Genomic DNA, 25943 nt, shown 5'->3' on the forward strand with positions numbered 1-25943 from the left:
TGTGTTTTGTTGTCGAAGCAACTGAGAAAGGTCCACACACGTCTGTGTGAATTCTCTCAAGGATCGTCGTGGCGCGACTATCCTTCTCGTGAAAGGTGGCTTTCACAAACTTTCCCAAAGTACACCCCTTGCACTGATCTGACTGCGCAAGAGTGCCTTTAGGAAGCCCTGTAGTGATCTGTTGCAGTATCTTCAAGGATCCATGGTGAAGGTGACCCAATCTCCTGTGCCACAACTCGCCATCATCCCGGCTCACCAATCCTTCTGCCTTGCATGCCATTGTTGCGCAGCCATCTACATGCAACTGATAAAGGTTCCTCACTCGAACCCCTATCTTCCGGGTTTCTCCAGTTGTCTTACTGCGCAGGAAAGCCTTTCCCTCACTGAAAACAACATCATATCCCTTGTCTTTTAACATCGCCACAGAGATAAGATTCTTCTTCAATCCTGGAACATGCATCACTTCCTTCAATACGAAGGGTTTACCAGACTCCCTCTCAAAGGAAATGGTACCGATACCGGTCGCACTGTATCTACCATCATCGCCCATCTCGATGTGCACTCCAAGATCTTTCTCCTCCAGATCAGAAAACAAATCTCGATCTCCTGTCATGTGAAAAGACGCACCACTGTCCAAGAACCATACCGATCCCATCACACTTGAAACCAAGCATGCGATCAATGAAAAATCAAGCTCAAACTGCGAGGCTAGAGCCTCTCCTGCTGCAGATCCAACAGCTTGCTTGTTCTTCTTCTTCTGCGGACAATTAGTGGCATAGTGTCCGTGCTGGTGACAGTGAAAGCACTTCACCTTGGACATATCCTGCTTCTTGCCTTTCGTACCGGAATGAGAAGCTTTCTTGTTCTTCCCGTTCTTTGCTTTGGCAGCCAAAGCGCAATTTTTTTCATCAGGTCCCTTTGATGAAGATCCGTCCCTTGTATTCCTGCTGATCTCCTCCTACACAAGATCTGACCAAAGTCTCTCCCATCCTGGCAATTTCTCCCGACCATTGACAGAGTCCTGATAGGAATGCCAACTCTTCGGAAGACCAAGGAGAGCCAAGCTCACCAAGTCCTCATCATCGACAGTCACCCCCACACTTCCCAGCTCATCCCTGCACTGAGTGAACTTCGTGAGATACTTGGGCATACTGTCTCCCTTCTCGCATTTAATGTTTCTGAGTTTATCCTTGAGCACCAGCTTCCTCTGATCACTCTTGCTTTGGAATAGATCTGTCAACGCTTTCCACATCAAGTATGGAGAAGCCTTTCCATGCAAGCTGGACACAATGTGATCCTTCACGCCCTCCAACAGAATCCTTCAACACTTTGATGTCTTCTTTTGCCAAGCATCAACCTGCGCAGTATTAGTAGGCTTTGGGACCTCAGCCTCTATGAACTCCTTCAGCCCATTATCATCTAACACCGCCTCCATCCTGTCCTTCCATGCAATATAGTTCGAGCTGCCCTCAAGAGCATACTCCAATCGCAATCCGTTGAAAGATATTGCCACGTTGATACCAAGAAAACACTGCTGCAAATTCAAATTCCACTAGCTCAAAACTCAACCGCTTCTGATCTAGAATTCATCAGAACAAAGTATTTCTCGTACGGAGATTGACTGTATGGGCTTTTACCGGATATCTCACCTTCAAAAGGAAGGATGAATCCAGAGGCTACCTGGCCCGATTACAGACGCTGCCTAAAGAAATAGAATGTAAACACTTTTTGAATAATAGATCTGATGATCAACAACTTTGATACCATGTAGAAATTTTGAATAATTAATCACTTATTCACAGAGATTATCCCGATTATGCACTATTGCAGAATACATGCACAATACATAACCTTCTCTATGTTGATCATCAATTTAGCAGCGTTAAAAACAATGAAACATCAATCGCATGCACACATTAACACAATATATAACCCGGGGAAAGCATACAGCTGAAAACCCCACATTATCTGTATATTATAATGATAGAGAACATGTAACAATACATAGTACAATACTCCTCACAAGTACTCAGTACTATCTCCGCCTGTTACACACAAAACTAGCTCAGATCTGATCAATCACAACTCAAATCTCCTCCACTGCTTTGCCTGCCTCCACTGCGCAATCCTGCAAGAGAAATAAATCACTTTGTGAAATCGAATTCCTTTGGTTATACTACGGAAGCGTCATGGGCAATCTCCATCCATTGCATGTGCAAATCTCATGCACAACTATAGTCACATCTATAGTCACAACTGATAGCAATCTCAACCTCTAACACCCGTCTCCACTGAACTGTACATGCACTGAGTCAACTTATGTATTCTTCAGTTGCTTTATGAGTTAATAATTAGTGAATTAATTAATAGTTAATCCACACAACTCATCACTAGAGTATTCTTTAGTTAGACTAAAATACAACTAGTTCAACCAAGTCAAACTGAACACAACTCCATCAACTCCACCAAACTCAACCACATGAGTTCTAACTGATGTCCTGCATGCAATAGCTCAACTGATCCACAAAGAAAGCGTATTTTCTTCTGACAGCTGCATGTGCCACATCTGTAGCTCAAACTGAAGTGCTCCAAGAGGATAAGATAATGTTTATAGTCCAAATATTATTATGAGACAATAATATTCGACTGTTTTATTTTTAGCCTGGCAGTCTAAAAATAGAAACCTGCCCATATGTCTAAAAATAGAAGTCCATCTATTTTTACCGACATGACCAATCATCCACAAATAGCATACTGCAACTCATAGACCATGATCCATATGTCTAAAAATAGACATAGTCTAAAAATAGACTTTGCGCAAAAAATAGCATGCGGGCCCAGTTAGTGAAGGCGACTTCTTTCCACTAAGCTCCATCATCTTGTTGCATTCTCAACATTGAGGGAGACCAGTCAGTTCAATTTCTGGAGCGGGGTTAGTTGAGAAATTTGAACTAGTGGTCTCGAGAGCAAATTTACTGATGCAGATTGCACTTGTGGATGTGTTTAAATGAACTTGATCTCATCTCTATTTATAGTGGTGTCATCCTCCACCAAGGGACATGACTCGTCCTTGAGATGACCTTAAGCAAAACTTGTTCAACCACCATTTGCCATATAAATAAAATCCTTTCGTTTGACTTTAACCCTTATCATTGAAGTCCTAGGTGCCCCTTAGTCCATCAAGGGTGCCCCACATGCTCTCCATGAATAAGCAATTATTTCTCCACTTGGTTTTGCGCCCACAACTTTGGGTACTGTTAATCCTGCCGCATACACCTACCGACAAGTTAGTGAAAAAAGCTTTGAACCCCACAAGGTGTGGTTGGTGGCAGGGAACTAAGAGTAGTGGCTGTCACGCTAAATTCCCTCTCTCTCCGTTTAAGCTATCTCCTAAGTTAGCTATGGGGGGTGTTCCCTTATATGGAAAACTAAGATAAAAGAAATGTGAGGTTCTAGGAGAGATGTTAAAGTGAAAGTGGATTACTTTTAAGAATTATGAGAAAAATATGATATGAGCAATAAAAATCATTAACATATTAAAACCATAAAACCAATGCCTTAAGATAAATTGCTCAACAAGAATGAAAGATATATTTGCTCAAAACAAAAGTAGAATGCTTAAAAAGTGAAAGCAAAACAATCCTGAAATGGAGACAAAGATGTTAGCACGATAATCGATACAAGATATAAAATGCTTTTAAAATATAATCAATGCCTAAATCAAAGCATATAGAGATATCTTACAAAAGGAAAATCGATTAGTGTTCTACTTGCAAAAGGAAAATGAAACAATGCTTGCCAACATAAAATATTCAATAATGACAAGTAAAATGGACAATTGCAAGTGAAATCATAAGATGTATTAGCATGAGATGCACCTATACTAGATTTGAATGCAATTAGTCTTGGTTATTTTTTATCTAAATGAGAAGTCCTCGTCTTGAGCTCTTACCAAAAGGTAAAAATTGAGGTGACTATAAGAAAGAGGGAGCGAGGGCACGGAGGTGTCATTAACGATACCCGTCCCCTGAGTCTTATGAGCTAGCGTGTGCCTTCGTTCCTACAAGGGGACAAACCATTTTCATAATTGGCGGGTCACACACTTTTACCTTACTTCATACCAGATGGAAGAACTTTCCAAGAAAGATTTTTTTCCCTATACTTTCTATCAACCAAGCTTATGCTTGGAGATTAATTTTAGTGAGGCTTGGGGCCTGGCTTGGAGGCCTTCTTATACTAAAATGCCTAGATGAAATGCATGAGTGAGTGCTATTGCTTCCAAGAAAATATTGATATCAGTGCTCAAAATAAAAGACAATGCTTAAATAAACAATACCAATATCTTTCAACAGAAACGGAAAGTGAAACAATTAGCTCAATGTAGCTCCACAAGTTCCAAATATGTTGCTATGCAAGTAAATGAAATCAATGCCAAATTGCTTCAATGGAATGACACAAGAAAGACCCAACAATAATGATAATGCCACATAATATAAATTGACAATGATAAAACAATGTGCTCAAGAGACTTGTGAAACCAAAGTAGATGGATAAATTAAACTAGTTTAAGCTTGCCCAGTAAATATAAAATACTTGCTTGCATCACAAGAAAATTGCATGTGTTGTAGTAGATTGCCCAATACAAAGTATTCAAGAACTGGAAATGGCAAACATAAACCAATCTCAAATGTATGCTAAAATGAGAATGGATGTGAGTGTTATGTTAAGAAACTAGTCATGCACAAATGAGCTTAGCAATGAGATTAACAAAGAAAATTGGAGTAACTAAACTAAGAGATTAGTCCACCCACAAGCAATGATCCCTGCTCTAAATGGGGAGTTAAGCTTGGCCAGTAAATATAAAATACTTGCTTGCATCAAAAGAAAAATTGCATGTGTTGTAGTAGATTGCCCAATACAAGTATTCAAGAACTGGAAATGGCAAACATAAACCCATCTCAAGTGTATGCTAAAATGAGAATGGATGTGAGTGTTATGTTAAGAAACTAATCATGCACGAATGAGCTTAGCAATGAGATTAACAAAGAAAATTGGAGTAACTAAACTAAGAGATTAATCCACCCACAAGCAATGATCCCCCCTCTAAATGGGGAGAAAGGATACCATGGGAAAAATCCCAAGCTCCCTCACAAGAAAAAATAATCTTTCTATTAGAGATTTGTTACAAAAAGAAAAAAGAAAGGCCTTTTGAGAAGACTTCCCAAGGAAACCAAATGAGTCTTTTACAACATGCCACTTCCAAGGGCTAGATCTCTTCAAGTAACAACTATAGGAGAGCCTTTGACAAAATCTGAAAATACAAGAAACAAATTTGCTGCAATCAAATCAGCCACAAAGAGAGTTGTATTCAGCGCTAAGGAGAGAGGCTAAGCCTCCTCTAGCCCACATCCTAGTGAGAGAAGGATACCGCCCTCAAAGTAGAACTCGACCTTTCAAGAAATGATGCCTCAAATACTCACAACCTTCTTGAATTTTCGTCTAAATCTGCTCGAAAGGAGCTGCAAAACAGATCCAAAATGAGTGGAAAGATGGCATGAAAGAGTCAAAATGATAATCTACAATTAGTGTAGAAGAACTAGATCAAGATTCAAGACACGCAAGTAGAATTCCATACTTGTTTGGTTAAAACCATGCTCTAGGTAGCAAATAAAATCCTTGAAAGCACAAGATATCGATCAAGAAAAATATTGAATTTAAATTTATGTGAGGAAATGAAACTCTCTCTTTCAAAATCGTTTGATGGGATTCTTGACCCAAACCGATTGGGTCATTCTATACTTGATCTTGGGAGTTAGTTCGTCTATTGGAGAGTTACCCCACGCCCAAGTAAATCCTTCAACCAAGCGTAAAGATCTCTACACACTTGGAAAAAGATGTCAACAATCATAAAGGGATTATATTATACAATGGAGGAGAAGACTAGAGATTCCACCAAAAATCTTCTAGTGCTTATCTTCCTAGAGTATTTCTCTAACCCAAAAACCATACAAGATAGCTTGCATATGTTAATCCAAACAAGTGGCAAAATGATAACTAGCATAATCCAACATACATGTAGAATGTAAAGCACAACAATTGAAATAACATCACCTCAAGCAATGGAAGGAGAACACCAACACAATAGTACCCCAAAGTCTCTTTATTATATGAAAATGAATACAAAATCCAGTAGAGTCTCTGTAAGCCCAATAGCTCGTTCTAAAGATACAATATGAGAGCCAAAGACTCATTTAAATAGAACTATGGGAGCCAATCCCAATGAAAAATGAAATGACAAGTGGCATGCTGATGATGATCCAAAGGAAATTCGAATTTGATAAGTGGAGCTCCAATGCCAAGTGTGTAAGTTGATTTCTAAGATGTGGCAACGTTTTTCTTGAGGCTGGACAACATACTCATGTGCCAAATTCGAATTTCCTTTGATGGCTGCCATGTGTGGAGTGTAGGAGCTGAACAGGGAGCACATTCCCCTTGATTTCTCACCAAATCCATCAAAGGAATGACACCTCTACTCAAACTGCTGGTGTGAATTCTTGTGACTAACTACGTGTGTCATCTCCACAGATCATGTAGATTTCCCTGGCTGCCAAGTACGTTGAGAGTAGAAGTGGTAGGGGAGACAAACTCCCATCGAATCTCAATAAAAATCCAAGGGAATTCCAATGCTGTCCACTTTGCTGCGTATTGATGGCTGTTAACTGTGCGTACAGTGTAAAGGATGTGAAGTTGTGTGGAGATATGCTCCCAAAATAATAGCAATCAGATCTGCCATCACAAAATCTGAACCATGCGCTGATTTCCCTTCCTGTAGCATTGATCTTTGACTGTCAACGTGGATGCTTTAATTTGCCCATACGTGGAACTCTCTCCTTGATTGGCAGCGTAAATATCTTCTTAAAAATCTGTTGTGTAATATCATGAACATAAAGCTGCCTCTATTGCTGCATACTAGCTGAACTGAACTGCTGTTGGCTGATTTGCTTGGAGCTGGAGTGTTGACACTTTGATTGGGCCAGCGTGGATGCTTTAATTAACATGTGCATATTTCCCAACTTATGCGTGGACAAGGAGTCATGTGGGGTCCCTCCAACTTCTTTTAACTTTTTCACATTAGACTTCAATTAACATTTGATTTAAATTAAATCAAAGTCACTTCATACATTTACTTGTACGCTAAGTTACCAGGATTCAGATATGGATTCAGATTCAGATACGGATCCGGATCCGGATCCACTTGATTTTTGAAAAGCTAGGATTTGGATACGGCAAGGAAACGACACGTAAGATTAATATAAATATATTTTTATAATAAAAATTTTGATATTAATGTCCAAATTTATTGTGATCACTACCCATCAACAACAATAGAGTTTATATTATTATTATTATTATCCAATTTTAAAGTCACGACCAAGCCAGACACCAAATTGGTGTATGAGACCCCCTTGTTTGTGGGACAAGGGACCCACCTCCGTGTAGCGATTTGATTGCTAAGTCTACGAAGGCATACATACTCTACCCCCTCTAGTTTTGAACCTATGACCTCATAGGAGGAAACACATACTCTTAACCATCAAGCCCACACAAGCTGAATTGTGTAGATGAATTTCATGAAAAAACATACAATACTTCATAATTAAAGTAGCATTAATTATTTTATAAAAATTAAATTATAAACTATAATATATTACAAAACTATTTAAATGATAAATAATAATAATTTACTACACATATTACTTTATATGAATTAAATAATAAGCTTATAATATATAAAAGCTTAATATAGAATATAATCTACAAATTTTAAAACTTGTACACAGTGTTTTAAAAACCGTTTTCAAAAACCAGTTACCGGTCAAACCGGCCGGTTAGCAAGCTGGCCGGTCCGAACCGGCCAAAAAACCCGGTTATACATGGCATTTCGCCTTTTTTGGGCCCTAACCGGTGAAAACCGGCCGGTTTAGGACGGAACCGGCCGGTTTTTGGCATGCCCACCGAACCATGCAAAAAGGCGGATTTGGTTTGTGGTTTAGGGGTTTTGGGGGGGAGGTAAAGGTGTTTTCCCTCCAAAAACACCCTCTCCAAGCTATAAGAGACCCCTCTCACTCTCATTTGTCTCACACAACTGATTTGGAGTGTTTGTGAGTTTGTTTGTGAGCTTGGAGAGTGTGGAGTTTTTGCTGAAGTAGTCATCTTGGAGTTGGAGTTGGAGCTATTTTGGAGATAGTGTGTAGCTGTCAGTGGAGTTGCCATCTTCAAGAGGAGGCTAAGGGAGCTAGTTTGCATTTCCAGGTAAAGATTTGCACTTGATAATTCCTCATTTGAGTCTGCTGTCCATGATTTTTCTTTTTATGTGTTATAAACTTCTCACTTCTATGACCTATCATGTATGCTATAAACTCTCTAGCTCTATGCTATCAAATTTTGTAGCTTGAGCCTTGCATGTGCATTTGTTTTCCTACATTTATCTTTGGTTTTCCATTTTGCTTAGCTGCATTTTTTTTTTTAAATGGCAGATTTCTTTGCAACTTGTTATTATTTCAAGCAAACATGGCTCCAAAAGGAAAGGGCAGTGCATGGGCTCATTATGATGTAATTGATGGAAAAATGATATGCAAATTATGCCATAAATCTATTGGAGGTGGGGGTATTCTTAGGTTGAAACAACACTTGGCTGGGATAAGAGGCCAAGTAAAGCCATGTGATGCACCAAATGCGCTGTTAGGTCCTATTAGGGCAGAATACATTTCCAAGCTTGAAAAATTTTATGAGGATAAGGCTAGGGAGAAGGCCATCCAAGATGACATTGCAAGGAAGAGGGAATTATTTGAAGCCATGAAAGAGAGTGGCTATGATGATTATGAGATTCAAGACTCCACTTCTATCCCTTCCACCAATGACCCCTTTCACTATGTTCATCCTTCTATTGGCCAACCATCAAAAGGATCAAAGAGAACAAACATCCAAAGTTATTTCTCATCTTCTGCCAACATTGCCTCTTCTAATCCCACTTCCTCCCAGCCAAGTTCTCAACCCACTTTGAATCAACATTGGAAAAGACAATGCAAAGAAACTTCTCACCAATACATTGCTAGATGGTGGTATGATTCAGATATCCCATTTAACGCTGCTCGCTCACCTTATTACCAAGCTATGTGGGACTTTGTTATAGCTGCAGGAAAGGGCTTCAAAGGCCCTAGTATGCATGACTTGAGGGGAGCTCTTTTGCAAAAAGAGATATCTTCCATTGACGAGTATTTGGTTGATTTTAAAGATTCATGGCTCAAAACAGGTTGTTCCATTATGTCAGATGGATGGTCCGATGGAAAGAACCGCACTATCATTAATTTCCTTGTTTCTTGCCCTCAAGGAACCATGTTTTTGAAATTAGTTGATGCATCTGATAAGGTAAAGGATGCAATCCTTCTATTTGAGCTTTTGGATAACGTTATTCAGGAAGTTGGGGAGCAGCATGTTGTGCAAGTCATCACTGATAATGCCTCAAACTATGTTCTTGCTGGAAAGATGGTTGAGGCCAAATATAAGACCATATTTTGGACTCCATGTGCTGCACATTGCATAGACCTCATGCTTGAGGATATAGGCAAAGTGGAGTGGGTAAAAAACACTGTAGAGCATGCCAAGTGCATTACAAAATACATTTACAACCACTCATGGGTATTGAACCTAATGAGGAAACGCACTGGAGGCAAAGAGCTTGTTAGGCCTGCAATAACGAGATTTGCAACTCACTTCCTCACGTTGCAATGTCTCAATGGTCAACATAAAAACTTGCAGAAAATGTTTTCCTCTGATGAATGGTCTGAATCTCGGTGGGCTCGTAGACCAGATGGAAAAGACACCAAAAAGAAAGTGTTAGACACTTATTTTTGGAAAAGGTCTGTAGAGCTTGTGAAAATTACCGAGCCCCTTGTTAAGGTGCTAAGGTTGGTGGATGGGGAAAGATTGGCCATGGGCTACATTTATGAAGCTATGGATCCGGCAAAGGAGCAGATATGGGCAGCTTACGAGGACAGGTTAGCTAAATATGGCCGTATATGGGAGATCATTGATAACAGATGGAACAATCAACTCCATCGTCCTATACATGCAGCCGGGTATTTTTTGAACCCAAGGTATCACTATAAAAATTGGCTAGGAGATCAGCATGATGGGGAGGTCAGAGCTGGATTGATTGATTGCTTCGAGCGCATGGTCCCTAGCCATGTAGACCAGTTGGAAATACATAGACAGCTTACTATTTTCAATATGGCAAGTGGTACTTTTGGCAAAAACTTGGCAAAGATGGCAAGAGATGTGGACCAACCAGGTAAGCAATTCCAATTTCCATTTTGTTTTTCATTTCAAGTTAAAATTGTTTACGTTCTTTACAATTCAAATTATAAACTAAGTTACTAATTAATGTCTTTTTCTTTGCAGCACATTGGTGGGAGTCATTTGGTGGCCAATGTCCTCAATTGCAAAGGTTTGCAATTAGAGTCCTCAGTCAAACTTGCAGTGCTTCAGGTTGTGAGCGCAATTGGTCTGTTTTTGAGCGCATACACACGAAGAAGAGAAACCGTTTGGAACAAAAATGGTTAAATGATCTTGTTTTTGTGCAATACAACCTTCGACTGAGGAGGAACCAAATGATGAGCAAATCACCTGATCTAGATCCCATTGTGTTGGACGATATTGATCCAACATCAGAATGGGTGGAGGAGACTGAAGATCCTGTGTTTGAGGCTGATTTTGATATCGACATGGCTTTAGCGGGGGATGAGGCAGATGATGTGGCGGCATCAGAACCAGGATCAGTAGCGGCATCAAGGAAAGGCAAGGAACCAATGGAAGGCACTAGTCGTGCAGGTCGACAAACTCGTGCTTCCATTAGGTCCACTTCTATTGTCATTGGTGGCATTGATACTGAGGTTGCAGATCAGGCTGAGGCATCCTCAAACTCTGAACCAGATGATGTCTATGTAGCTCCTGATGATGATCCTATGTCTAGTAGTGGTGATGGACTTGATGATTGATCATGTGTACACTGTAGACTTGTAGTAGGCCAATGGCCTCATAGCTTGCAACATTGTTTTTGGACTTTATAGGCCATTTAGAGCCTCATTTCTTATGTATTTTGCTATTTTGTCGATGATATGTATTGTACTCGGTGCCATTTTGATATATTCACCTTTACATGGTATATAAATGAGCAAACTTTGCATATTTTGTCTCTATTGGCTTGGAATCATGGTTTTACATCTTAAAAATAGTTTTGTTTCATTAAAAATTAATTATTTAATGTATTTTTTTAAAACCGGTTCGTTTAGACCAAACCAGTGTTTTACAACTCGGACTCGGAATCCGACTCGGCCGATGATCGACTCCGACTCCGACTCCGACTCGGTAATGACTCGGCCGGCTCGATTTCAATGACTCGGTCGTTGTAAAAAATACATTAAATATTTATTTTTTTTATAAAAAAACATAATTTTAAATATTTTAAACATAATTTTAAAGATTTTCATTCAAGTTTCCAAACACACAACATTATAATATACATGGAAGACAACATACTGGGTCCAACACTGCATCTTGCACTTCTTCCCATCCTCCAGATCTTCTCGCTTGTCGTTCTTTTGGTCATATTAGAAGACTGCTCCTAGGGCTACCAAAACTGCCCTAACTCTGACAAATCAACTGTTCTTGTCACTTTGCTTTGGGCTTTCAGATTTTCCCATCTTGTCAGTAATCTGGTTGCTCCAGAATGTTGTTCCTAGAGCACATCAACAACCCACTGATCTGCACTTTTTCTGCTCCAAAAGTCAATTCATGAGGTACTGCACAAAGCCCATCTATTGCAGACTTCATTGAACTACGACATCAAACCATTCCTTACGCAGTCCACTGATCTATGGCTTAATGACCAACCTATTCAACTCTGATTTGTCAAGTATTGTACTTCAGGGCGCACATAAGATAGCCCTCACAACGCATCAAATCATAGTCCTTGACTCCTTAAGGCTTATATAACTAGCCCACTAACTGTCCCTCTGCCACTCCAAATTGACAGTCCTTAGGGCACAATGAATGCAATTGCCAATTTCTTCAATGGTCAGGTCTTCAATAAGACTAGAAAGTCCTCTTGGATATGTAACACGCTTCCTTGTCATCATTTTGCTGCCAAACCCTAGGTAGGCCTTGCAATCCCACTAATATGAAAGAGACAAAGAGCATATAGACAAGAAACTAACCAAGACCATCAATCAAGGAGGAAAGACCACAAACCCTACTTAACTTTACCAAAAAACAGCTAAAAAGTGAATTTAATTCATAAAATACGCTGCCCAGCCGTGCTTTTAATGACTCGGCCGAGTCAATACTAACCCGGCCGGGTTGACCGAGTCAGCTATGACTCGGCCGAGTCATTGGATGACTTGGCCGAGTCATAGCTGACTCGGTCAGCCGAGCCGGGTTGCTGGCCGGGTCAGTGTTTTGGGGTTTGACTCGGTCCGAAACGGCCGTTTCGGTTTCAACTCGGCCGAGTTGTAAAACAGTGGACCAAACTAGTCCCGGTTAGACCGGTTCCGGTCGGTAAACCGGTTCATTAGGTGGACCGGTCCGGTCACCGGTTCCGGTTTTAAAAACATTGCTTGTACATAACAAATTTGATATATTTTAAATAATTTTAATTTATAATATATATAGACAATAAAATAACATTTTTTTAATATTTTGAATAATTAATTTATAATATATATACACAAGAAAATTACTTTATAAAATTATAACATTTCTAAACTAATATAAATAAAGTATAACATATTTAAAAAGTTTTAATTAAATTAATGTGAATAAAATATAGCATATCTATAAAAGAATAATTAAATTAATATAAATAAAATATAGCATATTTATAATTAAATTATGATATTATAACATATTTAACGTATAAACACCATGTATATACATTTCTGAACTAATATAAGTAAAGTATAACATATTTAAAAAGTTTTAATTAAATTAATGTGAATAAAATATAGCATAGCTATAAAAGTATAATTAAATTAATATAAATAAAATATAACATATTTATAATTAAATTATAATATTATAACATATCTAAAATATAAACACCATGTACCTATATTTGTCCTTTTATAACATTTCTAAACTAATGTGAATAACATATAACAGATTTATAACTATACAAGTTCTTTTATAACATTTCCAAAATAATGTCAATGACATATAACAGATTTATAAATTTATAATTAAATTAATGTAAATAAAATACAACATATTTATAATTAAATTAATATTATAGCATATCCAAAATATAATATGAGTTGAAATGTGCCAAATTGCATATGCCTCGCTGATAAATAAAAAACCCAGTACTACCAAGTCCGTAGATACCAAAAACAATGATATTAATACCAATCGCATCATTCTGGCCGTCTAATTCGCTGCACGTGCACGTATTATCTGAGCTTCCAGCTAGCAGCTATCGGGTTAGAGTGCAATGCATTACCAAGACATTTTACTCGTTAAAAAACTGTTTTCTACCGAATCTAAGTGAATCCAGATCCGAATCCGTTTCTGATCCGGGGAACCGCGAATCTATTTCACATGGTGGACGGATCCAGTAACATAGCTTGTACGTACTTCTCATGAGCTCAATGTGGGCTTGTCTGACTTTGAATTGAGTTGTGGCTTCATGTGGTGGGCCCCACATAATTACCGGTAACCGCATCATCTTTGAATTTCATTTGGAATTGCTATGTCATTTGGTTGATTTTCTTTGACTTTGGAAAAATTTAGAAATTTTTGCAATTATTGATTTTTTTTTTTTGCCACTGTCACTAGGAAAATTGGCTTTTGAGGGACTATAAGTTGCCTTTTGACCCTCAAAGTGGGTCCTAGGATAATCTTGGGCCTCTAAAGATGAATTTCGAGTAGTCACACGCCCTAGACATTTCCTAAGGCCACTTATTTATACCATTACATAGAAAATAATTAAAAAATCCCATTTTGCGAGAAATTTCTAATTATTAAAATATCCAACTGAGACCTAGCCAAATTCCACGATTTTTTTTTTGTGTGATGTAGTATAGTAATATACATCGACTCTAGACACTAAGATGTGTTAGGGGCTCAACTTTCAAACCGTCACCCTGACTTTTGGGTAAAAAGTGAGTGAAAAACCCATAAAATTATCCGCCTCTGAAAAAGAAGAGATAATTAACTAGATAAAAAAAAACTCCAAGGTGTACTCGTTTGCTGATTGAGTCCCAACATCCTAGACCTGTTATAGAATCAAAATCTCATCATTATTAGTATCACTTATTACAATTCCCCACAGGGTGTGGAATCTGGGTACACGAAAGATGATGAAAAGATAGAAGTAGAGTTAAAAAACTTTGTTGACTGCTGATATCTGATGGTACAAGTGTCCTCTGGATCATCCTTGGGCATGGAGTCTTTCATTTAATCATCAGGTGCCACTCATGTGGTCAACATTTGGCTCCAAATGGGGATGCATGCTAGATACAAAGTGATAGTGTGCAAGAACCTGGAATTTGCATCCATCGACAAAAGACATATATCAACAATATCTATTCAAAATATCATCAAATAAAATAAAGTACAGAAACGAAGAATTGGAAATTTATTCTAAGAGCATAAATGACAATTTATTCATGAAAGTAAAACTAATTAAACAAAAATGACACGGGATAAGGTTAGAAATATGATACAAAAAGATGCCCCATGGCATTAGATATTTTCTTTGTAAAACAATTTGAGCAGTTGGTCGTTCATAGGTAACTCGAGTGGTTCTCCATCCATAGTGCTCAAATGGTAGGAATTATGTCCATTTTCTTCCCTGATAATGTATGGTCCAAGCCACACACTGTCAAACTTACCATGATTACCTGGCTTTTCATTCATGCAATACCATAACAAATCCATATCATTGTTAGAAAACATTCTATTTCTAGATGATTTGTCAAAAATTCTTTTTACCTTAGATTGATTTTTACAACAATGCTCAAAGGCTCTTCTTTTGCTTTCATCCAATTCTACAATTTGGTCAATCCTACATTGCACAACATCTTTATCAGATGTAAAACTTTGTAGCAATTGGTAAGCTAGTAGCCTCAAACACATAGGAAGGGTAACATCCAAGCCATAAACTAACTCAAAGGGACTCTTCCCAGTAGAACTCTTCTTCGTAATCCTATCAACCAATAAAGCATATATAAGATAGCGGGACGAATTCTATGATGGGAGCAGGTTTGAAGAGGCTTGACTTTTGTTGACTAGATGCCGATTTTTGTCGTCTTGGAAAGGCTTTGTTGGAGGGTTGACTTGGTGCTTGGAGGAGGACTTGGTCTAGGGTTTTGGGCCTTGGTTTTCTCATTTGAAGCAGATTCTATAAGAGGAGATTTTCTGGGTTTTCCCCTTGGAGGCCTTGGCTTGGAGCCTAATTTCCGTGTCCATTGTTTTTATTATTTTTGCTCTTGATAATTTTTTGATGAAAAGATCTAATAAAGAAACACAAGAAAATAAATAAAGTTCGCTAACAATTATTAAGGTTAAAGAGAAATTGAATTAATTGTTGCCTTACTGCATTCTCTAACAGCTGGTAAATAGGGTGTTGGAGCATCCGTCAGGTTGGAGCTTAAAATCTAGGGTGTTGGAGCGTCCTTCCAGGCTCCAGTTGCAGTTGGTAAACAAGGATTAGGAACGCCCTACAAGTTGGAGCTTGTAAACCAGGGGGTTGGAGCTGAAAAATTGATGTAAATCTTTTGAAGACACATATTAAGAAGCGTTCGGTGGTTTTTGTCCCGGAGGGGTTTCCACCTAAAAATCTTTGTCTATTGTGTTATTATTGCGCATTGTTGAATGGTGTTGATGAATGTTTATTTTATCTGATGCTAATAACAATTAATGCTCTGTAAAGTTAAAATATACTAAGTGATAAGAAACACTGGTTCACCCCCCTCTCAGTATTTCCAACAGATGATGTTATCTTGAAATCCTCTTACAATGGTAATGATACCTTAGTGAATAGAGAGAAGCAAATGGAATCCCCTAAAAGGGATACAATGACTGTATATCATAATGCTTTTATATGCGTCAATTTTGAACAATTTGTTTCCTAGGGGCTGATATGTTTCACTTTTGCTGATTGGGTGTCATACAACTCTAGTCGTTCCATGTGTGCAACTAAGAATGGCTGGAAACTGACCAAATTTCAAATGCCCTGTTGATTTGTGTAGCTTGCGAGGTACTCCCACAACCCCTGGGGTACTGGGTTTGTAAGGAGTTGACCCACAAAAGTGGTTCGTGGGCAGTGGATGCAAGGAATGGGTTTTGTATTCAAAGTTGTGGGCACAAAACTAAGTGGAGAAATTGTTAGTTTATTCATGGATGCATGAGGGGCACCCTTGATGGGCTAAGGGGCACCTAGGGCATCATGATGTGGCAGAATCAAATGGAAGGAATCTCTTTTCTAATGTTAGTTGGGGTTTCATGAAGCAAACTCAAGTCGGCTTGGGCTTATGTCATGACCCTTGAGGGCTAAAGGTTACCCTCATAGACACTATAAGAAGAGAAGAGGTGAGATCATTTGAGAACACATCCAGAGTGCAATTCATCAATAGAAAACTACACAAAAAGGCTGCAGACCTCAAGGAGCTGGGTTTGCAAGGAAGAAGAAGATGCGCTTTGGTCTTTTCTCTTATTTTTTGGCAGGCCGAGTTCAAGGAGGGCTGCAAGTGGATATTTTGGGCATAGTTTGGTTCGTATGTCTCTGTGGTAATCACTGTGATCAGGCCAATTGAAACAGTTGCTAAAGAGAGGGCTGCAACCCTTGTTTGAGGCTCTGTTTTGTCACTGAGATAACAACAGGAGGTCCAACCTGTAGTGGCCGCAGAATACTGTGTCTAGGCTGAGAATCTCTGTCATAGTTTGTGCCCAGAACCAAGAAATGTTAGAGGCTATGCTGAGTCTCTAAACAGGTAGGCTTGTGGTCTTAAGTTTGATGAAATTACTAAGTTGGAGGGTCTGTCCTAAAGAGCTTAGGACATAAGTTTATGTGCCCTAGTTTAGGGCTGCTTCAGTGTATGGACAGTCACCGAAGTTCTGCCCTAAAGATCTGTCCTTAGGACTGTGACAATTCACTGTTGATTTCTGTGCACGATTGAAGGAGGCTGAGACCTTGAAGGGAGTGATAAGAAGTCTATCTTGTCACTTACTGAGGGCTGCATATCCCTGAGATCAAGTGAGCTGGTTCAGGAATCAAGTGAGGCCGAATTGTGTCTCTAAGTTAGGACATTGGTGTGAAGTTGGGCAGATGTGTAGGAGCGGTTATAGAGTGAAGTGCTGGTTTGAAGGTATGTCCTACGTGAAGGTTTAGGATAGTGTTTGGTTGCCCAAGGACAGTGATATTGGAGGTGCAAGATCACTGTTAGGAGGCAGATATTGGTATGCCCTAGTTTCGTGTGTGCAGGTGGGCATATCACTGATAAGTGGGCAGATTGGTGCAAGTCCTAATTACATTGAATGCAGAAGGATATTCAGTGTTATATGGGCAGTTGACAAGAAGCCCTAAGGACTGATCTTGGAACGATAAGGAGTCAAGTCAAGAGGGATGTGTGTGAAGCCCTAAGTTCAGCATTCTGGAGCAGCTAGAAGGTTGATAAGTGGGCAGACTTAAAGACCCTAAGAGCAGAGATAGTGGAGTAGCCTTGTCTATGCTAGAGGGCAGTTTGGTGGAGTCCCTAAGAGCAAGCCATCTTGGTGGAGCAAGAAGGTTGCTAGAGGGCAGATCAGTGAGCCTATGATTAGTCTTTCTAAAAGTAGCTGCAAGATTGTTAGTGGCAGATTGAGCGGCTGCTGAAGTTGCAAAAGTCTTGTGAGCAGTAGAAGAGGTGGCAAAGGACCTGCCAGAAGTGTTCAAGGTATGTGGATTGAAAGGGCTGTGGAAGCGCTACATCAGCAAGTCAAGTGTACTTTGTTCAGCGAAAGATTGGTAGTCATAAGTTGTTGACTCCAAGCCCTAGTCATTCTTCTATCAGGGCTGATTGTAACGTACATGATCCCTAGTACACGAGCCCTACGTTTGTTGTATTAAAATTTGTAATATAACAAGTTTTGGGTTGAAAAATTCTCTTGTGCTCTAGTTGATTCACTGCTGTAAATTTTCCAGTGTGCAAAGTGCTTGTGTTGTGCCATTTGAGTGTGTTTGTGATCGTGATCTTAGACATAAACCTGATTCTTAAGTGCCTTGAAAAATCAACATGTCCAACTTCTCAGTATGATATCTTAAAAGGGCCCCATCTGTTTGTTTTGGAGGGAGTGACAAGAACTATGCACAATGGATCTGCAAGCAATTTCATAGACTATACGGATTTGGCCTTCTTTATAAAAATAAATTAAAGGATAACTTGAGTCCTAGACAATGCTAGTGTTGTTTGTATTCCAATGGATGTGTAATGAGTTTAACATTGTGCTGTAACAACAGGATTACCTCCATGGTAGGTACTTTTACTGTTACTTGTGGAACCCGGAAGTAATACAGAACTTGCATATTACATTAAACTTCAATATCCAGGGTACTTTCAGAATTAGAGTTGTGAAGCTTAACTGCACAATTCCTTGGTAATGAGCCAAATATTCAGTTTTGCCAATGCTTCTTTGCTTGCCTTATTTCTGAATCGTTTATGCTATCTGCAATTCTTAGATGATATCTGCAGAACTTTTTCCGTGTATTCATTTTTTTCAACATTTTAGTTGTCTTGTTTATTTCTTGCCACCTGATATCTCTGAAGAATATTTAACCAATTTTTGCATTCTGTAAGTTGTATTTTTTTATGTTGCTGAATCTGATTTAAATTTTTTTGTTTGATTTGTGTTACAGTTCTCATGCAATTCTTATTAATGGACAAATTTTGGAAGAAAAGGAACATATGTCTATTGAAAGTGGAAATGAAATTGTGCTTGGCTCTGAAAGAAGTGGTATATATTCTTTCTATATTCTATGATCAGTTTACGAGATAGTGTTGTTTTTGATGATTGTAGGCTTGCCCATAAGATGTGCACAGAATGTTGCCAAATTATTCATAACAGCTATCAGGAAATTCTATGATCAGTTCAGGAGATAGTGTTTCTTTTGATGATTGTAGGCTTTGCACATAAGATGAGCATAGAATGTTGCCAACATAAAGTTCTTTTATAACAGTTATCAGGACAGCACATGGACACATACAGCTACAGGGTTGGGATAAATCTGTTGTTAAATGAAACTACAAATTGTTGTACACAAAGGTGGATTTATGTCTATACAGCATTGGGGCTTTACCATCATCAATGACGTTAAATACACTGCTGGGAACTCAGACTAAGACTAGTACCTTTTCTTCTTGACAATTCTCTTATAGATTCTTCATGGTTTCTTTCAATTGGTTTGTTATCGCGCAGATTGGCACGACAACGCTCGGACCGGGGGCTGTCACTCTGATCCCCGATCCCTCCGTTTAAGCCCGTCTCCCGCGGCTAAGGGGGGTAGACCCTGCGAGATAGTGAAGACCAACTGCCAAACAGTTGGGTGGGAGACACGATACACGATATGATAAGCACTAGATGGATTTAGAGATTTAATAGACCAGTGCCTTGTGGAGTCAATTTTTAAATGATTACTTTTTAAATGATAAGAAAACATGGACCATGAACAGCAACCATCTATCATCAGCTAAATCATGTGATCAAAACGATATCCGGCAACTGAAAGCTTTGAAGAGATAAATGCCTTAAACCACCATGAGCATCATAAATCATTAACCAGACATTGGATTTCGCATCTCGGCTTGAAAATTTAGATCCCAGCATGAAAGATATAACATGAAAACCACTGAGACTGGCAAAAATAATTTTCCACAAAATATATATATATATATATATATATATATATATTTTTTTTAAATTAAAAAAAAAAAAGCAAAAAATTAAAAAATTAAATTAAAAAAATCTAAATAAAATCTAAACTAAAATAAATTAAAATCTAAATATACAAATTTTAAAGCCTAAGCTAAACTACAATAACTCTACGTTAAAAATAAAAAAGGGAAAATCGTATTTCATTTTTTTGTTTTCATGATATAAAATTAAAACAAATCTAACAAAGCCTAACGTAACTTAAAACTAAACTTATAAAATTAAATTCAAATCTAATTTAAAATCTACGCTAAATCTAAAAAAAAAAACTCAACACATTTTTTGTATTTTTTATATTCAATCAAAACAATATTTTAAATCTAAAGAAATGAATTAAAGCCTAAGTTTAACAAAACCAAATATGGACCTTTTTATATTTTTATAAAACAACAAATCTAAAAAATCTAAACGATGCTAATAAAAACGAAACTATAGTTACAAATCAAAACCCTAATCTAAGGAATTAAAACGTAAATGACTATTCGCTTAGCGTAATGGCAACAACAGGATGCTTCAATGGCGTAAATCGAAGGAGCGTAAGACGATATGCTTACAACGATAGAATCATAGCCCTGAGAGAAAAATCGATGAGTGAATGAGAGAAAACCGACGGCGATTGGGAAAAATCGATTTAAGTTTACAAACATACGTGAAGACAGCGTGAAGACTTACCTGAAGTGCTTGCGTATAAATCGAATTTTACCTGACGTGATGGAACGATGTTTCGATTCACCTGCTGCGTGACGGCCTGAAGATTTCGACGGTGGACAGAGGAACCTCCACACCTGGCATTTACGCATTCATCAAAAAATTGCAGTCACATTGAAAACGGAATGAAATTTGCCTGCGTAACAATAGTTTTGAAGGCGGCAGACAGAGCATCATTTTACAACACAAAATCGCAAGAAAACCCTTTATCTGTGGTTGTGCAGAAAACTTGTCGGCGGCAGAAAATTTATTGCACGGAGGAGCTCGATTTGGAGGGTTTTAGGCACAGGATTTCGGTTTGAAAAAGCCGCAACAATGGAGATGGCGGCAGACGGTTTTCACGCGGAGAAATGCCACTGTTGAACGCCTTTTTTTAATTCAGTCGATGCACAGCACTTCACGCACCAAAACACATACCGCATACCAACAGTGCTCTCACGATCGAACTGGCAAGAAGAGATGCATCCGGAGTTGATTGAAAAGCATTATCTGACTGCATGCAGAACATGACTTCTGTCTTCGTGCTCAGGCTGGCTATACAACTTCAGTTTGCAATACTATTGGTATGTGGTACGCAGCCAACCAGGAGAGCTAAATCAATGAATGGGATAGAATGTTGATCTGACTCCTATTTACGCAACAGCAACAGATGTTATCACCATTACTGTATACGCATAAGCTCAAAAACATGATCCAAAAGTTCTGACGCCCACGCTGAAGATTTTCGATAAATATGCAGAAAATAAGCTATGCTTGCAGATGGACAGCGTGTTTGGATCGATTCTGAGAATACACGCGTTTATCTCTGCACAGTAAATGTATTAAAGTGTGAAATAATGGCTCAGAAAAACTGGACAGCATATGTCAAAAAATATTTTTCTTCTCCAATGCCTGCAACCTGAAATGATGTAATCACCCAAAGATCAAAATCCAAACCCTAATGAGAACTGTGTAAAGCAAAATTTATTTGAAACCCTAGATCAGTTAATTAATTTACAGATTTAGCCCCTTCAAATGCCAGATTTAACAATAAGAGCAGAAGTATTTTCAGAATATCAGAAATTTTGGACTTCACTGTGAACAGAAAGAAAAATCTCTCAATGTAAAACACGAAATAAAACTTAAAAGATTAACCCAGGGAACAATCAGCTGGGCTCTGCACAGAAAGTGCTTGCGGGAGTTGGCTGGTTCAACCGAGAACTTCCCCGAACGCCCACAAAGTTTCCTTCAAAAGATGTTTTCCTGCACATCTCAAGCAACCATCAGCAAAGAGAGAGAGAAAGCTGCTAGATCTCAGGAAATAATGGAGTTACCTGCCATTATTTCAGAAACCCTAGCAGCCCTCAAACCCTAGCAGGTGAGCAAGATACCTGTGCTCACACTACTCTAAAAACAAGCTATGATAAATGGGTGAAAACTGAAATATGCAGAAAATTAAAGATCTCACAGCAATTCCGGAGAGTAACACCAGCCAGTTTTGAACCCCAAAGTCTTTTTATTAACCAGAAAATCAGATTTACAAGAGAGCTTTTCAGTACAGACTCACAGATCAGATCCATTGAAATGACCCCCTAAGCCCCTATATAAAGGAAATGATCCTAACGGCTAGTTCGAGTGATCCACGTAGAAATGATCTCGACCGTTGATGAGGATCAAGACATCTCTTGATCTCATCCGTCGATTTATTCACTTAAAATATTATTATTTTATTAGTTAGGGTTTTTGCTTGATTTTTTTAATTTTTTATTATTTTTCATTATTTTATTATTTTTATTCATTTTTTTAATTTTTTAATTCATTTTAAAATGGATCACTGAACTAAACCTGCGGAAACATCACCTAGGACCTAGGACTTAGGACTCATGAGGGGATTTAAAACATTTCTCGACCCTCAGGACACATTACATCATGACTTTTACAAAATTACATCTTAAGGGACAAACCCATTTAATACAGACCCTCACAAAACACCCAGCTTTGCGACACAACGATAATCTAGCAGACCAACACACTAGGATTCTCCTAAAGTTCTAATGACAAAATCAATCCCGGCTTTGGGGTCAGGTTTGAAGGAAAACTCTGCCGATCTGTGGATCGGTGAGACAAAAAACCTTCCGGGACGTAGATTATCATCAGAAAGTTAGGTCCACCTAGGCAAATTACATACATGACTTCATGTCTGCTAAGATTATTTACAGTTAATACATGCAGACTGGGTTTACAATCAGAAAGATCAAACTGCTGATGATGGCAGGATGGCACGGACATGCTGATCAGGTGCTGCTTCTTTCTGTCAAGAAAAGACGGGGTGCACTGCATGGGTAGTTGACCAGTAGGGGTCAACATGGTTAAACCCTTGTATTTCTCCTTTTTAATATTCCTGCATTTTTTGTTTTCCTAGATTTGTTTGTTTTTTAGGTGATACCCTAGGCACTCCTTTTTCTATTTGTATTGACTGTACTCTTGAGTACTGTAGCCCACCAAAATGTGGGGTACCCCTTTGTAGAGCTTTCCTTACTGATGTTATCTTCTTGAGCCGACAGCAGCCCCTGACAGCCACTTGATTAATTATCATACATGCACATAGGCTCTTTTGTCCACTTATTTAATTTGTATCTTTGTAGAATTTTTTCATTACACATAGACACACATTATTGTTTATGTACTTTATCTACAAAATGTTAAGATCACATAATTGGCCTAACACTCTACACATGTGCTCTATTGCAATGATCTAATAACAAATACAATACTTGTTCTGGTTTCAAGAAAAATGTGTAATCTAACAATCTGTTAATTTATTCTAACACATTATATAACTGCTTGGCGAACAATGTTCTTTTAGAGGGTTCTAGACTGTACTCTTACTACTAATATGTGTCTCACCAATGTAAGGAAAAACATTTTGTTGATGTCTTTTCAGGATTTCCAATTTATCATGTCCATTTCATTCAGGGAGAGCGGCACAGTGAATGCAGTGAAGAGGTACCTCTATCAATTTGTATGAAGTTATGAACCAATATGTTTAATTATTTTTTGTAGATGGAATTCACTAATATTGTATATCACACTGAAAATGATATTCATTCTCCTAGGTATCTTCACTTGTAGACAACTTGAAGTGCAGTATTTGCCTGAATATATGGCATGATGTTGTGACTGTCACACCTTGTCTACATAATTTCTGGTAAGGATATCTTGAAATATTTTCTACTTAATTATTAGCTACTGTTGTAATGACAAAGTGTTGTGACTGATCCTTGAGTGACTTTTTCTAGCAATGCATGCTTTTCACACTGGTACAGAAGATTGAAAATAAAAAGAAGCAATTGCATTTGCCCTCAATGCCGATCGGATGTTTATTCTGTTGGTCGAAACCATTCTCTACAAAATATCATTGAGGTAGGTGTCTTGATGTAATTTACTACCAATGATATAACAAGTTGAGGCTCATATAAAGTTGATATGCACGCCCTTTATATTTTTCATTCTTCATATCCAAATTTTATATATTCAGTTTATTTGAGATTTAAGTTTAAACATGCAAAGTAATAAGTTGATTAAAGAAGATCAAACTAGAAGTCAGCCTCAGGAGTTGAGTCGAGTGTCTGAAAATTTTGTTGAGTTTGAGAGTCCAATGCCAATGTATTTTCTTCAAAATCCTGGTTTGTTCATGTCAAAAAATATAATTTTAACATCCATAGCATTGCATGGAAACTACACACAATTTTTTTTGTTGGAAGTGCTTCTAGAAATATGACCTGAGGGGCTGTGTAACACAGGCTTTGTTGGCTGAGGTGCCAGGTCTGAAGGGTGTCTTTTTGGCAAATTTGCCTGGGACTTGCACCCAGCCTGATCCCTTTTTAATGTGCTATTGGGTTGGGGCAGACAACTGTGAGACTGGAACTCTGGCTTAACACTCCATCAAATTCAGCAGTGAATGAAGGCCCCATTGGCACATATAAGCATTTTTATTAGCTCGTTTACTTTTTGTTCTGTCTTTATTCCTATCATTTGTCTCTCAATTTTTCATTTCAATGGTATTCCATAATAAATCTTCCTTTCAACTCTTTAATATCAGTTGTCTGACTGGAGATTCCTTCTTTGTGCATTTCCCTTTTGGAATGAACTACTATGTTGTAAACTAGATAGATCATATATTTCCCTTTTTTTTTCATTGGAACCATCAAACATTCCTTCCCTTGGAAACAACGATATGATTAATCATTAAGTACTTGATGCAGGACATGCTGAAAAACAATCCATCATTGAAGCGTTCAGATGAAGACATTATACAGTTGAATAAAGATTCTATTGTGCAATCAAACATCGTAAGTATTTTTTTCCTGGTACACTTGTTAACTTCAATTTGCTCTAGAGTGAGTTGTGAAGGGACATACATTACAGTTGTAGAATTCTCGAAGTGATAATTTCCTTATATAAAGTCCCTTTTGTTTGAATTCCAAGTATAGATATTGCTAGGGGAGAAGAGCTAGAGTCCCATATAGACATGAAAACACTTCATTGCTATTGGTGCTCTATTGTCTTGATTGGAAATTTCAACAACTTTATTATTTTGTTTCATTGATTTTACGAGCTTTATACCTTCCATCTTTTATTGTATCATGGGAGATCTTGGATGTTCCCATGTTGAATCCACTCTCTTCCGGCAACTTGCTCAAAGGTTTCTAGCTATTCGCACTGGCTTCTGTGACCCCATCTGTAGATAATTCAACCTCCTATCTCCTGCCACTCTGACACTGGAGAAATATTTGAAAACTCTCCAGACTCCTGCTCCTGAATTTTCTGCTGCTCCCTCTCTCTGATGCTCTCCCTCTAGCACGAACTGCGCCCTCACTGAAGCTCTGAACTGGGTGGCTGTAATATTCCAAACTAAAACTTTGGATGGTTTAGTGAGAAATTTCAATTTACTTCAAGCAAATGTTTCCCAAAATATCATAGATTTCCTTTATCACCTTTTTACAAACAATTAGCATGCGAGCTATGAAAATTCTTTTCCCATGAACACACCAGATTTTCGTCAATAAGTGGTAAACAAATGGAAGGGGATATAATAGGCAAAAGTTCAATTTTTATTGGAGAGTGATCACTGAGGTTTACAATGCTATTGGGAGTAGTACACCTGGAAGGGGCTTCTTCTGTTAAGAAATTGAACACGCCGCCTGTACAAGCCACTAAAATCTACTCAACTT

At 38.2% G+C, this 25943-nt stretch overlaps 1 protein-coding gene across 2 annotated transcripts in view; it reads left to right on the top strand.

Moving 5' to 3' along the window:
• Positions 1 to 25943, top strand: part of LOC149212926 (uncharacterized) — a 261965-nt gene that overhangs the window by 33214 nt on the left and 202808 nt on the right. For both annotated transcript variants that reach the window (XM_089391933.1, XM_089391932.1), the window contains exons 3-7: positions 18950 to 19047; positions 23654 to 23715; positions 23826 to 23917; positions 24009 to 24132; positions 24975 to 25061. In XM_089391933.1, coding sequence (XP_089248059.1) covers positions 18950 to 19047; positions 23654 to 23715; positions 23826 to 23917; positions 24009 to 24132; positions 24975 to 25061 — 463 coding nt within the window. The remainder of the gene's footprint in view (positions 1 to 18949; positions 19048 to 23653; positions 23716 to 23825; positions 23918 to 24008; positions 24133 to 24974; positions 25062 to 25943) is intronic.

This window comes from Pinus tabuliformis, chromosome 1_1, assembly GCF_031772625.1.
Source record: "Pinus tabuliformis cultivar Carrire ecotype Pingquan chromosome 1_1, CPIR1, whole genome shotgun sequence".
Taxonomy (NCBI): Eukaryota; Viridiplantae; Streptophyta; class Pinopsida; order Pinales; family Pinaceae; genus Pinus; species Pinus tabuliformis.